Raw genomic sequence first — 18,104 nt, 5'->3', positions numbered from 1 at the left:
AATATTTTGAGAAGATTTTGCATGTTGTAGAGGTATTTCTAATTCAGTGGTTAAGGACTATAGATATCCATATAGCAAAGCCATGGCAGTGAACATTTTTATTAGGCTATGTGAATAAATAAAATCCATCATCAAAATAGTTGCTGAATTGTTAGCTGATTCAGTAGCAAAGTTAGAGTTAACTTCCTTACAGCATGGCCATTTAAGGAATAGTGCATATACTGCTATTGATATAAAGAAGTAAAATAGCTCTCAGCTCATGAATGCTTCCACTATTTTGGAAACAGGCTTCATAATTCCAGCTCATTACAGTATTTTTCTTAAAAATCAGTGAATAAAAACTGTACTGTGATGCATAAGAGAGGCAAAAGATAGATGGAGCTGTATACTAACCTTCCTCTGCTTGGTACTTGAATTCGGATTTCAGCTGTAATCAAGATGGAATTGCTGGTCTCTACTTTCTCTACAGTGGATGTTGGCCCTTGTCCCCAAACCACCATATTCATATTTGGGTGAAGTTGGCACTGTATTCTCTATAGAGGCCCAGAACTGGAAATAGTAGCATTGCTGCGCATTGGCAGAAATATGTGCTCAAACTAGTCCACTGTCCACTCCCATGAAGCTGGGGGGTGGGGGGGAAGGCTACTAGATTTTCACTTCAAGAGAGCCAAATTTATCTAAACATGTTTTTAAAAAATAATACCGACTGAGCTAAATATAGTCCCTCAGGTCTACAAATTGTGCCATGTTAGTGGTCAAAGTAAGAGATTAACATTTGAGGCCTGTTGCATAAATCATAGGCACTTTAGTTGTTGTTGTTGCATTACAAACATGGCCAAAAATCCATCTGCTGAGATGAGTTGTTTCATTAACATGGTAATTCCTTATCATAAGCCTTTTGTATACATGTGCTGTTCCTAATTAGCAGAGGCACATATTCTGCATTTAGTAGGCAGCTCTTGTTCTTTTATCTCGTCCCTTAAGGTGCCATCCAACATTATCATTACATGGCAGAAGTTGATGCTAAATAGTTTTCATTTAGGGTGCCGTATTTCTTCACCAGTGCTTTGACTTCCATGGATGCTGCGTTTTCATCTCCAGGATTTTGTGACTTTCTATTTTATTCACATGGTAGAAGTTATATGAAATGTTGTAGAATCAATCACCCTATGGCTTGTTCTTTAAGCTGTGTGACATGAATTAGTGCCCATGAAAGTAACAGGAGAATACAATTGGCTTTTGATTGGGTATTGAACAGGCTGTGCATGCTTCTGTATACCAGCTTCCAAAGATATTTCTTATTGGATGTGCAGTGCTCCAGTTACTTTACCTCTGAACCCCTTGTGGCTCCTAACTCCCCTGGAATAAGTCTGGTGATTTTGTAGTGTCCCACAGAGAACTGGAATGAGAGAACCTCACAAAAGTGACTTTTGTTTGTGATTTTCACCAACATACCAAGTTAGTTCTTTACAGATGAGCTGGGGCACAAAAATCACTGTACTTTGTAGCCCCTTGATTTAGAAAAGGGTAATGTGCATAGAAACAAGGTCTGATGTTAAACATACCTTTTCCTTCAGTAAAGGCATATTGAGAGAAACGCAGGAATGGCCATATTCTCAAAAAGACTCTGCTCTCATTTAGGCCCCTCCATGAAGTGCTCAGTTTTTCAAATGGACGCAGGAGCTGGGGTCTGCTGTGCCCATTTGAAAATCTGCCCCCAATTTTGGATGCTGAACGCTTCTGAAAATTTGAACAAACTCTCCACATCATGGTGTTCAGCTCTATGCAGCTTTAGAGTGGGATTTGGCACACGGTAATTAAAATGGTCAAAAAAAATTAAATGTTTAGGCACTGCAATTTAGGAATATTTGGGGGTTTTTATATTCACAGTTCTTGTCCTACTTTCTCTGAAGGAAAGATCTCCAGACTAATCCTGAAAGTGCTGTATATCTGATATCCTCCACCTGAAGGCCACCAAGTATAAGGCTGTTCTGAATGGTGGAGTAAAATGTGATAAGTGTGGTGTTCAGTCTATGGTATCATCGATATATGTGGTGCTTTTCAAACACTTAGGAGGACAGGGTCTTTACAACAAATATTTTTAAATTCTCAATTCAGTACAACATAAGAAAGGTTCAGCAACAAGAGTGGAGTAGGTACCACCAGAAATAAGATTCACTATGGAAGACCTTGACCTTTTGATAGGAGATGTAATTTCTTGTCATTAAAACCAGTGCTAGCGACAAATGCTTTTCACTGTCATGGCCATTGATCTAATCATACATTGCAGACCAAACTCATGTGGAAAGTTCTGTTTCATCAGATGTTAACTCACTTTCTTATTTGAATCATCAAGTCGCATCAGTGTGTGTAAAGGACAAGTAATAAACATATCCATTGTTTCAGTTACTTCCCCACACCCTACCAAGTTACCAAAAATATTAGAAGAATCTGAACATAATGCATTTTATCTCAAAACACTGCTTAGCCTCATTTGGAAGAGTTAGTGGTTGTGATATGAGAAAGCTGTACTCATGTGGATTGTGGGAAAACATGTGAAAAGACCCATCTCTCTTAAGGAGTCCTGTTAGGGGATGCATTATGCCCTGATGCCCTCGCTGATCATTCTGTTTTTGGTGCCATTTAATATATCATTCGTTCATGGTCACAGTCAAAGTAAAAATTAAAGAAAACAAATAACACACACACACTTATAACCTTGTAATGCTTGTAATTGTTCTGAAAGTAATGAACATACCTAAGCTAGGAATAGATGGGGGAGGTTGATACATGTGCAAAGCAGCGCCTCCATATTAATTGCCCAAGCTATTGCAGCCACAGTACATGGAACGGACACTCCATCCTTGCTGGTAGCATGGACACAACACAGGAGTAGATAGCTATGACTTCCTATGCAGATTTAAATGGCTTAATGTGTTTTGTTTGTTTTACATTATGCATGGTAAGACCAGGTTTAGGAAACTGACATTTGCAGAGTAATAGTTCATCTTTCATCTAGAGAAAAATATTATTAGGGGTGGTTAATGTTCCGGTTCAGTTCATGCTTGTTACAACGGTGGTTTAGGTGTTTGAATGGTTCCAGACAGACCTTCAACATTCCGTAACTCCAAGAGGACTGAACTGGACTGCTTTGCAGTACTTGCTTTCAGTGAAGAGATGCAGCTTACAAAAAGCAATTAAATTAATGGGCTTACTTGATAACTGTGTTCTGCTTTTCATTACGGATGAACAAAGAAGCGTAATGATAACATTAGAGTCGTAACCTTTTATGCATTCCCTTTATTATATTTACTAAGTAACTGTGCTTTGTTTAACAAACTCTAATAATCTCAGCAAACAAACCACTTTAGAACACTACGAAGATAATACTGTGTGGGAAAATGAGAATTCCATTTCAGGCTACTGCTTTACCTGTATTTTTGAAAATTGTTTTCAATGCTTCTAGTGGAAACCAGAAACTCAGTGGCATGCACTGAAATATCTTGTGTGTGGTATTTAAATAAAAGCTGTCACTTTAAATTTTTCACAAGGTTGGCCACAAGGGGAAGGTTACTTTCCAGTTAATATTTGTGTTTGTGTTGTCTCTTAATTTAGGCCCAAGGAAAGTGCTTTGTAGAGTGCAAATAAGGCATTGTTGATTCTTTGTCTCTGTGTAGCTGGATTACAGAATCCAAAGAAAATGTGTCCTGGAAAGTGAAGAGAAATCACTCTGTTCTGAGTTGTGGGTGACAGTGTTCTGTTTTGGTTATAGCAAGCCGATGAGACTCTGGATTTTGAAGAACAGATCCTGGAAGCAGCTAAGTCCATTGCAGCTGCTACCAGTGCCCTAGTCAAGTCAGCCTCAGCAGCCCAGAGGGAGTTGGTGGCACAGGGAAAGGTGGGTGAAGAGGACATTCAACACAGTGGAAGTATTTTAAATTGTAAAGCATGTAGCTTCTTAGCTTTTCTATGTATGGAAGGAACTCTGGATTGACTAATAAAAATGTAAATCTATCTGCTTGCATGTCCTGGCCGGGGTTGGTTGAAAAGTCTGTTTAAACATAGCAAACGTAATTAGCAAATGTAATTAGATTTTTGGCTTTCAAATGTCTCAGCTGTTTCTTGTTAAGAAAAGTGTTTCACTCCATGAAGGCTCATAATGTATCGTCCCATAATACATTTTGAGATTTAAAAAGAAATGGAGTAGTAAACAATAACATTCTGGTCCAAGTTAGCAGAGGGCATCACTAATTGTGCCTTCAGTGTGTTGAATGATTCAGTTAGGGCCCTTATATGAACACAAATTAGACATGTGCAAATGGATACACTTACAGCTATTGCTAGGACAACTAAAGTGCTTACAAAATTGCTCTATGTCCATTTGCCTTGTTAACATCAAGTGTGTTTTATTCCACTTCACTTCCATTTCTTCTTTTTATCTAATTCACTTATTTTGAATAGGACTTAAATCTCAACAGCACCCAGCTTGATTGCTTCTGAGGACAGTTTGCCATGGGACTACCATTGTTTTATATTTGTGGTTTCTAATTATATTTAAGCACTGATTCTGAGCAAACTGTGCAGTTGAGCCCTGGTACAAAAGAGCTATTCTGTCTTATTCAGCTGGACTTCCTAGGGAACTTGTGTTTGGTTCCAGCGTGGTCACAAAGCAGTTGTTTTGGAACCGTAGCGTTGTAACTGTTCAAAAAGATCTCCTGTAGAACTTACTTAAAATGCATAAAACGCTTGTTAAATAGATAGTTATTGAAAACTGACAGCAAAAATAGTCAAGCAAATGAGAATTTAGACCCCTACCTTATTGCTCCACTTAGATTATTGCATTGTTTGCCTTTATGTGATAGAACTTGTTCACATTTAGTTACATTACGACGTACAGCATCCTTTGCTATTCTCCCAAGCACCACCACCACCATCCCAGAAGAGAGAGTGAATATATCCTGTATAAGTCCTAACTGTCTGTCAATTTAGACTTCTTGTCGGAGGGAACAGTTACATCTTTCTCCTCACGTCTTTTTAAGATGGAAGCAAGCAGCACTTGTGCCTTGTTCCAGCAGAGCTCAGAGAAATTGCTAAAAACACTTTCATTCCTCCACTCCAGGAAAACCATAGCTTGCCATTCTGATGTGAGCACATTAGTCAAATGTAGTACCATATTAGCAAACCTATTCTTCCAGCTTTGATGGAAGACTTTTTAGCCCTGGCTCTACCATGCTAACACACTAATTCTTTAAGACCAGGAATTTTCACAGTCAGTGCCTTTTATTGACAGTGGCTTGCCTGCTGGCATTGAGCACTGCCTTCTCCAGCTCAACTAATCCAGCAAATAGTGCGGTGCCACTTAAGGGCAGAGCCAAACCCAAACCCTCACCCTCGCTCTGAACACCCACGTACTTTGGAAAAGCTTCAGGAAGGATCCAAATTGCTGCTCAGGCTCGACTGGAGTTACTCGGAGTGGTTTAAAACAGATCCTTTCATTAGGCAGAGAACTGTTCACAAGTAAATGTACAATAATGAAGATTCCGCTGAGATAATGAATTCAAGACACATACCTCATACCCGTTGCCTAATTATCAATCTTGAGTTAATTGGTACCATGGGTGTCTTCCAATTCCTGTCTACAGCAGACACTTGCTCGCCAGATTTACAGCACAATGGCCTTTGAAATGAGCAGACAGACTGCTTCGCAAATCTCCCCTGGGATGGGATGGGGAAGGTGGGGGATCCTTGGCTGGGGGAGTTATATTGGGGGTGGGAGTCACAGGGGTTACTTCTCTGACTCCCAGCTTCTCCCTACCAAATCATTTCCCCACCAGTTGCTATCCCAGCCCGTCAGGGTAAGCAGCTGATGTGCCAGGACACTTTGTTTACTTAGGTTTACCTCAGTGCCTGTGGACGCTCAAGGTGAACAAACCATCTTGACCCACCAGCGGCTTATCCTGATGGCTTGGGAGCCAAAGTTTGCTGACCCCAAATTATAGGCTTGGCTTATGAGTGGGTTATAAACATTTTCCATTTTTACGTATCCATCCTGGGCAGGGGCGGGGGTCAGCTTGTAAACGAACCAGCTTATGATCAAGTATATACAGTACTTTTACTTTTTCTCGTTCCCCACACACTTGTGTCCAGATGAGTAGATCTCTGCTGAACTTCAGATGCTTTTGCTCGGGATGGTGATGCACGAAAACTTTGAAACCTTAAAGACCCATAGGCCTCAAGCATTTTATTGTAAAACTGAATTTTTCTCTTATACTTTTTCTCTTACACTTTTCTATTACACTAAAAACCCCACTCGGGATGTTCCAACCATATCAAGAGTCTCGCAAATGTTGGTGTTTTTCTTTAACCCTCACCCCTGAAGTCATGCAATTATATGAGAATTTTGACTTTCATTTTTTAAAGAAATTCAACAATTCTTCAGCTTTCATGGTTGAGGAGGAAAGTTGAAAAATGTGAACCCTAAAAGCTCAAAAACCAGAAGACAATTGAAAGGACACTCAACTTTGTGTTCTTTAATCTCATGTTTTTTGGGGGCCCTGACTCGTGATTTCTGAACACATGGATTGGGAAGACTGAGATCAGAAGACAGTAGTACTAAGTGCTGTATGAACACACAGAAAAAGACATTTGCTACCTTGAATTTGTAATCAAACATCAGGCAGGAGTGTGGGAACTCAAAGGAACTTCGTTTTTCTACTCGGTAGCAGCTTGAACATATTGAAGAAATATAGCGTAACTCTACTGAAAAATCAGTAGCCTTGAACAATGGAGTGGATATTAGAAATGAGCATTATAGACAGGAATAAATCCTTTCAACTGACTGGTATTTCTTAGCCTCTTTTGGCAAGCCAGGCAAATCCTCAGCTGTACCAGTCATTGCCCTTCATTGGTTTCTCTAAACTTACAGCAAGACTGGAGCAGCTCAAGGAACAATGTAGGTTAGAGTGTCCCTGAATGAACAAGAGACAGGTAGTGGCAGGGGAACAACAGCCACAGGAGGCACATTGTTATGGTGGGAGGGGAGCACCTAGAGTACTAGTCAGAAAACCTTGGCTAGGACAGAGATACATGCCAGAGTCTGGGAACCACTGACTTATATTAACGTAGGAATGTAAGTCCAAAATTTTCTTCTGTCATCATTAGCTGGAGTATGCACTGAGATAAATTGGAGGAAAGGAAGGGGGATGTGTACATAAAGTTTCCTTTTCAGATGGTTATGGTCTTTGAATGCAAATCAAGGCAAAGCAATTGCATTTTATATTTCACTCTAAGTAAGTGTCTGAACGGTTCTTCCAGGTTGGAGCTATCCCTGCAAATGCAGCTGATGATGGACAGTGGTCTCAGGGACTTATTTCCGCTGTGAGTAATTTCCAGTTTGTTTGTTTGTTTTTTCTCTTGACAGTCTCTGAGATACTAGAATGCTGAGTAACTTTAGTTATTGGCTTCTAGGCCCGAATGGTGGCAGCTGCAACCAGCAATCTGTGTGAGGCAGCTAATGCCTCGGTACAAGGTCATGCTAGCGAGGAGAAACTCATCTCATCTGCCAAACAAGTTGCAGCTTCTACAGCACAGTTACTTGTGGCGTGCAAAGTGAAGGCTGATCAAGACTCCGAGGCCATGAGAAGACTACAGGTAACAGCGTTCATAATCAATGTAAAAATCCATCTCTGAGCTATGTAACAGTCACCATCACCCTTTTCAACAAACCCAGAATTCAGCCAGTAGCTTCAGAAATCATGGCTGGGTTTTATCTTCTCCAGTAGTGAAATATGTTGTGTTAAGTCCAAGGCTGCCATGCTGCATGTTGCCATTGTTAATCAGCATCTGGAGCTCATTCTGTGATCATTGTCGCCATTACCTTCAAGATGGTTGAACTTTTTAAAAGATAAAAATGTGGAGTAGTCTGCACCTCGCACCAGTTGAGGAGAGGATGTGGTGATCAGAGGGAACTCTGTTAATGCTCAGTGTCTCAGAATCAAACATGGAGAGTGTGCCACCCTGCCTGTTGGTAATGCACCCAAAATGAAACTGCTGTTAGAAAACATTGTACTTGTTGATGCCAGAAGTAATACTTCAGTTTACTATGGGTACGTCCAGACTACCCGCCGTATCGGCGGGTTAAAATCGATTGCTCGGGGATCGATATATCGCGTCTGATCTAGACACGATATATCGATCCCCGAGCGCGCTTATATCGATTCCGGAACTCCATCAACCCCAACGGAATTCTGGAATCGACACGGAGAGAAGCGAACATCGATCCCGCGCCGTCTGGACGGGTGAGTAATCCGATCTTACATATTCAACTTCAGCTACGTTATTCACGTAGCTGAAGTTGCGTATCTAAGATCGATTTCCCCCCCCTAGTGTGGACCATCCCTAAGTCTGGAAGATATTGGGGAAATGATCTTTTCGGTCTGTTTACTAGGGTGTTTCTTGATAGCTCTTTGTGTCTCGTTGGCTTTACTGTTTTCATTGTATGTACAGTTGCAAACACTCATGCACGTGCTTACCAGATTTCAGTGAGACCACTCAAGTATTTAAACAAAGTACATCACTAAGACCATATCTACACTACAAACTTTGATTGACACACATTACATCGGCATCAAGTCACCACAGTTAGTATATCACTTGTCCACGTGTATACGTGGCTCCTTAAATCAGTGCTGGGCATACTCACCAGGATTGCTCGTGCCAATGCACAGCGCTGAGCACCCTGGGTAGGAATTCCACTGTACAACCCATCACTACTCCATGCACTGTCTTTCGGGAGGTTTTGACAATACTTGGTGGCACAGAAATGCATTTTTCAGGGTGACTGGGAGGATGGGGTCAAATTCACAGCATGCAACTGGCTCCATCCCATAATGTCAGCTATTTCCTATAATTTTCACACCTCTTTTACACATCCCACAAACCTGCACTACTCTGATAGAAGCATGGAACCTGCACAGCTCTGCACTGTTATGGTAAGTGTTGCGAGCTCAGGACATGTGATCCTCTGGTATTTGAAAAGCCGTAAGAAGAACCAAATCAACATGGAGCATGGCAGGTTCTTGGAGGACAGATTGCTGTGGGATGTAGCAAGACCCCATTTCAGGGTTGGTGGTGGTGTTCCTGGAACAGCTGCAGAAGGAGGAGTGCCACTGTTGGGCCCTAAAAACGATTAGCGACTGGTGGGATCACATCATAATGCAGGAGTGAGATGATGAGCAATGGCTGCAATACTTCCAGATGCAGAAGGCCATGTTGGTCTGTGTGCCAAGCCCACCCCAGCCCTCAAGTGCAGGGACACCATAGAAAGAGCTTCACTGACAGTGGGGAAGCGAGTGGTGATCACACTATGGAAACTTGAAATGCCAGATTGCTGTTGGTCAATGGGAAATCATTTTGGATTTGGAAAATCCATTGGGGGGCATAGTCATGCAAGTGTTCAGAGTCATTAATTGTCATTAATATGGCCATGCGGCTCTAACAGACAGCAACAGAGGAGAGAACATTTTAAAATAAGAAAATTGTTGTAAGACTACAAACATTGGCAGAGAAACAACAGATTCTGACTTAGGACCAGAACTAACTTAATTCATTTTTTGTAAAAACTGATTTGATTTCATGTGGAGTGTCCCCTTTGGAGCAGAGTTTATCTGAAAGGTGACGGCACTCTGGGATATTAAGCCTGTTATCTCAAGGATTTACAATTGCAATGTGCTCAGTTTAGAAATGACTGCTGCTTTTACTGAATGCAATGGTGTGGTAGCTGTGTCAGTCCCAGGATATTAGAAAGACAAGGTGGGCCAGGTAATGTCTTTTATTGGACCAACTTCTGTTGGTGAGAGAGAGAAGCTTTTGAGCTTACACAGAGCTCTTCTTCCAGTCTGGGAAACATATTCAGTCGCAGCTAAATACAAGGTGGAACAGATTGTTTAGCATAAGTAGTTAACATCCATTTCAAGGGACCACTCAGTATGAGCTTGGATTTTACTGCAACTTTTACTGACTTCTAGCCGTGCCATCTCAGTCTGTGTTCTGACAGCTGGGTTCTGGTTCTACGTTTTGTGGGAATAAAAAACAGTAAACATATTTGTTACTAAAATCAGCAATTCTGACTGTATGCAGATATCTGAGCAAGAGGAGTCTATTTTCAGTCATTTTTCAAAACAGAACCATGATTTTAAATCATGGTCAAAGCTTGAGGCAAATTTAAGGTTCTGTGGTGGTTTAAATAGAAAACAATGGTTTTGTAATATTATCCCTGTGGGGGATGGGTAAAATGGGGGTAGTTTTGGCCGTTGATGAGGGACTCCTATTGGATGGGATTGTCACAGTAGTGGTCATGTATCGGTAACTGGAGGATCGTTGGCTTTCTGATGCGTCCCCACATTAGTATCTGAGTGCCAAGATGGGTCTGGAGGAACTTCAAATGCAGAGTAATGGCTAAAAAAGGGAACAGAATGCTAGTATTATCATGTTCTGTCTGCCCATCCAGGAAAATCAGGGTGTTGGGTTACAAATTTTATTAAATGGACATAAAATACAGTTAAGCATAAGGCTCAAGGAGGCTGGCCCAAGAGCCCTGGAAAAGTGTTTCTTTTTAAGTATTCAGATGCAGGCTCTGAATAGTTTCTTCACCAAACAGTGGAGGTTTGAAGATGGGAAAGCACTTTCCACTTAGAAGTACCTTAATGCCCTTTACTGTAGCAGAACGATTGGGTTAGTACACGTCAAATGTTTTGTGTTGGTGCGTTTGGCAAACACCTGGGTTCCTCTGCTGGCTCTGCCAATAGCATCCGTGTTTCCATGGAGCCTTAATCAATAGGGTGGATATGGGAGTAGGAATGTCCTGGTTTCCTCTTTGACAGACAAACCAGCTTTTGGAGAAGGAATTTGAGCTACGTTCCATGTGAACGCTGTTTTGGAAGGAGCTGTAGTCAGAGCCTGGGTAAATGAAAATGCATGTGAATCATCTAATTCTTCTTTGAGTGATTGTCCATATGAATTCCTCTCTTGCTGCACATGTGCTCTCTGCATGCTAGATTGGATTCTTTTTGGCTAGTGGTGTCCATTGGGGCCACGCCTGCACCCAAGATGAGGGCGTGCAGTGTGAGGCAGGTCCAACAATCCCTCCATTTCTTCTTATCACTCTGGGCAGCAAGATGGAACCCCTGCAGTGACCGTGTGATTCTCTGCATGCTGTGCTAGCATTAGTGCGCATTAGCTGTTGGTATTGTTAATTAATAGCTGGTGTTTTTATCCCCTTTGGCACAAACAAAAAAAACTGCTTTAGTCAGATACTTAGTGTATAGGCCAGACCCTCAACCATGTACAGAGGGCTCTACCAATATGGCAAAATCGAAATCCCCAGGGTTCAAAACCGATAGGTACTCCAGATGCAACTCTTGTTTCAGAGAGGGAAATATTCCTGAGTAGTGATCCATGTGTTGCTCTTTGCCTAAGCTGACTCAGAAAGCTAGAGAGGTCCTTGGCCCACCTAAAATTGTTCCCAGGGGGTGCTCAGTGCAAGCCTCTGTGGACGCTTAAAGGAAGGCTGTGGCTAAACCTCCATCTTCTGGTCAGTCCCTCTCCGTGAGCTCCCTGGCAAGCTGAGATTCCACCCCGAGCACCCGCGCTACCTTGACCAAGAGGCCCCAGTCATCTGCCTCCATCCTGCCATCAATGATCTCAGAGAGGGTTAGGAAGGAGTACCTCTCCAGAGACAAGATGAGCCATAGGCCATTATCTCCAGGGCCTGCCAAGCAGGTGTCTGACTTGTCAGGGCTCAATAGTGTGGTCTGGGAGGCACCTGACATCAGCTGTTGTAGCAAATGGTTGACTCCATGTCCATGGAGGCATTCAGTGATACAATATTATCATAAAATCAACCACAATTCATAAGTTGTACACAGAGCCCCAAATCGGGTCAGAGACTGCCAGGATTATCCAAGTTCATGTTCACCGTATAGCACTGATGGTAAAAGTGCATTTGGTGTTTGGTGAGGAAAACAAGTGTCCTGCCTCTGGAGTTCAGTAGAGCTCTCTCTCCTGCCCAGAAGGATCCCACATTACATATACGGTGTGCCTTCATGTGTTTTTGCTACTAAATTCCTTTTATCTCCTCTCTAGGCTGCTGGGAATGCTGTTAAACGAGCATCTGACAATCTTGTCAGGGCAGCCCAGAAAGCAGCATTTAGGAAAGCAGATGACGACGATGTGGTGGTCAAAACCAAGTTTGTTGGTGGCATCGCTCAGGTTGGTGTGAACATCCAGAGCAACAGAAGGAAAAATTTGTGTCCCAAAAATATTGCCTTATGTAACACTCTAATAGATTCATGCAGTACAGTAAATAACTTGCCTCCGTATATTTCTGTTATGGGCAAATGGACAAATTGTGCATGCAGAGAATAGACAATACTCTGTGTTTGTCCTACACAGTGTGTTGGACAGTTGTCATGGTACCTGTTGCCACTGTATAATACCTTTATGTATCCCTCCCTGTTGTTGTTAAAGTGAAGATTTCCTGCTACTTAAACTAATGGTTCTTTCCAGATGCTCCTAGACCTGCTTTAAATCTTCTGGAATCTCAGTTACATGACAGTTTGTATGCAGATAATCTCGTAATAAGTCTGTGGTGAGAATTACTTGTACTTCATTATTGTGGCTTTTAACAAATACACAGGACTAAAATAACTTTAAAAACCTAGTTCAATCAATTTGTAGAAATGCCACCTATTAAAAAATAATGAAAAGCTGCTTCTACGTTGGCTGCCATTAAAAATACAGGAACTTGCCATTTCTGAGTATTTTACAACACAATAATATCTCCTGTGTTACTCGTAAGTATAGGAAACTCTTGCAGGTACATGGGACAGTGAATGTTCAGTTATTACTGTTGCTCAGTGTGTTACATTATGAAGAGTTTGCAGGATAGGTTCAAGGTCAGTGTCCCCTTTGTTACTGTGGATCCAACAGACACCAAAAAAGGAGAGAAGATTTTAAAATAGGAAATGGTACAATAGTTAGTAAAATAGAAACAGCTCAGATTGATTTCTCCAACTCTCCTTATCCTGTTTCCACCTACCACTGTTTTACAGCTAGTTTATTCTGATGTGTGTCTGATTGGTGGGCCTGTATAGTGGTCCAATAGAGCATCCTAGATGGATGGTGGACTATGCTGACAGCCCTCTTTTCCTGCACTCTGAGATCACTGAAGAGGAGGGATGGGCGCTAACAATGTATTTTAGTGGCTTGATCCTGCAAGGGACTGGGCATGCTGGCCTGGCCTAGCAAAGCACTTGAGAACATAAGAACGACCATACTGGGTCAGACCAAAGTTCCATCTAGCCAGTATCCTGTCTTCCAACAGTGGTCAATGCCAGGTGCTTCAGAGGGAATGAACAGAACAGATAATCATTAAGTAATCCATCTCCTGTCACCCATTCCCAGTTTCTGACAAACAGAGTCTAGGGACACCATCCCTGTCCATTCTGGCTAATAGCCATTGATGGACCTATCCTCCATGAATTTATCTAGTTCTTTTTTGAACCCTGTTATACTTTTGACCTTTACAACATCCTCTGGCAGAGTTCCACGGGTTGACTGTGTGTTATGTGAAGAAAAACTTCCTTTTGTTTGTTTTAAACCTGCTGCCCATTAATTTCATGTAGTGCCTCTTAGTTCTTGTGTTTTGAGAAGGAGTAAATAACACTTACTTATTTACTTTCTCCACACCAGTCATTTATTTTATAGACCTCTATCAGATCCTCCATTAGTCATCTATTTTACAAGCTAAAAAGTCCCAGTCTTATTAATCTCTCTCATATGGAAGCTGTTCCCTATCCTTAATTGTTTTTGTTGCCCTTTTCTGTATCTTTTCAATTCCAATATATTTTTTTTGAGATGGAGTGACCACATCTGCATGCAGTATTCAAGATGTGGGCGTGGCGTACCATGGATTTATATAGAGGCAATAGAATATTTTCTCTCTTATTATCTATCCCTTTCCTAATGATACCCAACACTCTGTTTGCTTTTTTGACTGCCACTGCACATTGAGTGGATGTTTTCAGAGAACTATCCACACTGCCTTCAAGATCTTTTTCTTGAGTGGTAACAGCTAATTTAGACCCCCATCATTTCATATATGCATTACTATGTGTTTATCAACATTGAATTTCATCTGTCATTTTGTTGCCCAGTCACCCAGTTTTGTGAGATCCCTTTGTAACTCTTTGCAGTCTGCTTTGGACTTAACTATCTTGAGTAGTTTTGTATCATCTGCAAACTTTGTCTCCTCACTGTTTACCCCTTTTTCCAGATCATTTATGAATGTGTTGAACAGCACTGGTCCCAGTGCAGACCTCTGGAGGACACCACTATTTACTTCACTCCATTCTGAAAACTGACCATTTATTCTTACCCGTTGTTTCCTATCTTTTAACCAGTTATTGATCCATGAGAGGACCTTCCCTCTTTTCCCATGACAACTTACTTTGCTTAAGCACTTGAGCCCACAAGTCCTGTTGAAATCACTGGGATTCTTCACATGCTTAAATACTTTCCTGGATTGGGGGCAGTGTGTTCAGCGCTTTGCAGGAAAACACCTTAGAACTGTTGTGCACTGATCACGAATCTCACTGTGAAAGGGACAATGATCCTCACTTTTTCTTTTTTTTTCTCCCCCTCATTAATCTTCTCCACTATCACAGTCCTTTCTCTTTTTCTCTAGATCATTGCAGCCCAGGAGGAAATGCTGAAGAAGGAAAGAGAGCTGGAAGAGGCAAGGAAAAAACTGGCTCAGATCCGCCAGCAGCAGTATAAATTTCTCCCCACAGAACTGAGAGAAGATGAGGGCTAAACTGCTGAGATGTTTTAATGAAATGAGCTCAAGGGGGACAGTACAGAGAGAACTAACCTAACAGCATTCTGATACGCCAAGCACTTACCTAAACAAATTGCCTGTAATAGCTTTAGGTGAGCAGAGGGCAATAAACGTTTGTTCTTTCTCATCTGTTCACATAAGGTGCGTGCTCATCAAACAGATGGTACAGTGTTAAGTCCACCATTCCTGTTCCTTCCTTCCCTGACTCACTGTATCTCAGGAGAGAATGCCTCACTTTTTACAGAAGGTTATAAAATCAGTATTACGTCATTACCTTAAGCTTGATCTATTTATTGTTCCTTGACCTGTTGTAAGACTTTGTTAATATTAATAGGAGAACCGTTTATCATAGCTATCTACCACTATGGAGCCAGGGGATTATTTTTCCTCCAACAAGAAGACCAAGATTAAGGTGAATATTTATTTGAGAGGAAAAAGGCACCTGAGCGTGGGTTCTAGAGATTGCGTCCTCTTTCAGTGTTATAAAGTTGGTTCACCCCAGGATCGGAGGGATCTTCTTTGTACCTGTTTGCACTAGTTTTATTAGTTCCTACACAGTATCCACCAGCTTCTGCTTGTACAGTATTTAGATTCACAGTTCCCTGGCCTGCAAAACATGGCGGTATCCATTCTTTTCATTGTTCAACTAAACCAAGAAATGGAAATTTAGTCATGGTCTTAGTACCAGATTCATGAAGGAAAATGTTTTTCAATTATATACCTCTCAATGTGCGACTACTTTTACAATAGGAAACATCCACAAAAACTCGATTAACATTGGACTGAATAGCTCCTTTCGAAGTATCTTACCTGGCTCAAACTGGGATTTCTGCTAGAATGTATGCTAACTGAAGTAGACACATTCTTAGTACTCTTGCTATTCTCGTAAGGATTTTATTTCTAAGTGTTTTGTTTTGAAATCTAGAGGGGTTGATTTGGGGTATTTTTTGTGTGTTTGAGTTTTTTTTAAGAAACTAGTAGCTGTTTTAGAAAGGGCCCTTTTCTGAAATATGAAAGAACATCTGCAAGTCTGAACTATGGATGCTTGGAAGTTGATGTTTTCCTAATTTGCATTGATCAGAATGCTCTCTCTGCGGAACTTCATTGCAGAGAAGGGACAGCAGAAATTGTGCTTATGTCGTGGTTTCATAAGGTACTGTAATTTTCTCAATCTCTGACATGGCATAAACCCACAGTATGTACTACAGCTATATCATGACACGTTCCCAAGATGGGTAGAGTCAATGATGCATTTTATAATGTGTGATTAAAAACAATGCAGAAACCGGAACTGGCAAACGCCACCTGTTAGACCAGCTACAGAAACAAGGTCTTTCTTAACCATGGGTCTCCAGCACATGCCCATCCCTGCACAAGCCGTCTGAGCAAATAATGTAAAGTCAATTTGGGTCAAAGAATGTTGCTGCTCCACTTCTTCTGAAAGCCATGCTGCCATTTTAGATACCTACCATTACTTCCAACTGAGTCAGTTGTGTTAGATGCCTACCCACTTAATTGTCCTTGTTGCAGAAGTACTTGTCACGTAGACTCAGAATTAACCCTCTTATGTTAGGTTACCAATTTAGATATTGCTAACTTCTAATGTAAGTTATTTGCACGTATGATACCTATCAGAAATGTTGTGTCACTAGTATAAAGATATCACAAAAATTCATCGAAAATAATTGAAATGAACTATTTTTTTTAGTGTCTCTTCTCTGAGGCTGAAGTATTTCAGACTCAGTAGAATTGTGGATTCTTAGTAAATTATGAGAAAGCGATTGGCAAGCCCTGAGTAAAATCCTTTTGATATGAGCAAATATTGATTTTCGTAAGTGTGTCCAAATGAGCCTCTGCCCTACCTGTGTAGACCAGGTAAAATGAGACTGAAAGCAATGTATAGCCTCTCTGCATGCAACGGCCACCAAAGAGAGATTCCAGTCTATGCTTCACAACCTCAACAGTAGTTGTACTGGTTAGATTGTCACCAGGAGATTGTGCAGAGAGTTCAGTGAGCAGTGGCACAAAGCATCTATATAAAAAATTCTTTAGAAAAACAGAATAAATCCTTCATTTAATATTTTTAAGTAACCTGGAAGGCGGAAATATGGCTTATTTTTGTAGGGTCTAAATACACATGATCTTATCAGAGCTTTCTGCTGCTTTTGCTTGTTCAGTATGTCAGGCTTCCAGTTTGTAGCTTTTTCTTTTGCTTACCTGGATAGTATCAACATTCCTGTCACTTTTTTTTTTCCTTTTAAGATTTGGGGGGTGAGGGGTGTTGTGGTCTGTGTCTTGCAGATTTTTTCTTTTACTATATATTGCTTTTGTTTTACTTACTGTAATTTAAAGTACTCCAAGTAAGATGACGTTTTCACTAATAATGTACCAGTGCTTCCTTTGTGATCACTGTAATACAATAACACAGCATTTTAATTGTGCAGACAGTGAGAATGGTATTTCCCTGCTTTAGGAAAAGAATAAGCCAAAACCCCAGTAAAATTAATCTGTAAACAGAAATTGTACTGCTAGAATTTTTTCAAGCTAATGGTAATTTTTATGTTCAAATCATCCTCTTGTCAAAGTTTTGAGGAAATTTATTTCAGTACTTATACTTGAGGGATGATTATTTCTCGATTTAGTGCTCTAACTTGAGACACTGGATTGGCCAGATTTTTTCCTCTTTAGTCTTATGATCAACAGAGGAACTGCAATCAGACTGGGAACTTATCTACACCAGTTGTTCTCAACAAGAGGTCTGAGGCCCCCTTGAGGGTCCGCAAGCAAGTTTCAGGAGGTCCACTGAGCAAAGTCAGGTTGAGACTCCCTGGGGCCCAGGGCAGAAAGCCAGAGCCCCTGAGCAAAGTAACTTCCCTAGGCAACGGCCTTGCTTGCTACCCTGTAATACCAGCCCTGGCTTTTATATGCAGAAACCAGTTGTTGTGGCACAGGTGGGATGTGGAGTTTTTATAGCATGGGGAGAAGGGCTCAGAAGGATAAAGGTTGAGAACCTCTGATCTACACAGAAGGTTACTGGGCAGGAAGCCAAGGTGTGAATCTACGGCACAATAGCTTGCTGCACAGTAACATCGGCTGTGGATACTGCTAGAGTGCACTCTGGAACTTTCAGACATTATTGCACAGCAAGCTAGTGCACTGTAGATGCACACCCTGGCTTGCTGTTCAGTAACTTTCCATATAGACAAAC

General features: G+C 41.2%; 1 protein-coding gene across 4 annotated transcripts in view; it reads left to right on the top strand.

Moving 5' to 3' along the window:
- The window catches only part of TLN2 (talin 2), a 357,752-nt gene extending 342,386 nt beyond the window's left edge, over nucleotides 1-15,366 (top strand). For all 4 annotated transcript variants that reach the window (XM_050966960.1, XM_050966961.1, XM_050966962.1 and 1 more), the window contains 5 exons: nucleotides 3,773-3,898; nucleotides 7,315-7,377; nucleotides 7,468-7,650; nucleotides 12,142-12,267; nucleotides 14,744-15,366. In XM_050966960.1, coding sequence (XP_050822917.1) covers nucleotides 3,773-3,898; nucleotides 7,315-7,377; nucleotides 7,468-7,650; nucleotides 12,142-12,267; nucleotides 14,744-14,872 — 627 coding nt within the window. In that variant the 3' untranslated portion in view covers nucleotides 14,873-15,366. The remainder of the gene's footprint in view (nucleotides 1-3,772; nucleotides 3,899-7,314; nucleotides 7,378-7,467; nucleotides 7,651-12,141; nucleotides 12,268-14,743) is intronic.
- Nucleotides 15,367-18,104: the final 2,738 nt, after the last annotated feature.

The sequence above is a fragment of the Gopherus flavomarginatus genome, chromosome 9 (genome assembly GCF_025201925.1).
Source record: "Gopherus flavomarginatus isolate rGopFla2 chromosome 9, rGopFla2.mat.asm, whole genome shotgun sequence".
Taxonomy (NCBI): domain Eukaryota; kingdom Metazoa; phylum Chordata; order Testudines; family Testudinidae; genus Gopherus; species Gopherus flavomarginatus.
This window is presented reverse-complemented; position numbering and strand designations above follow the sequence as displayed.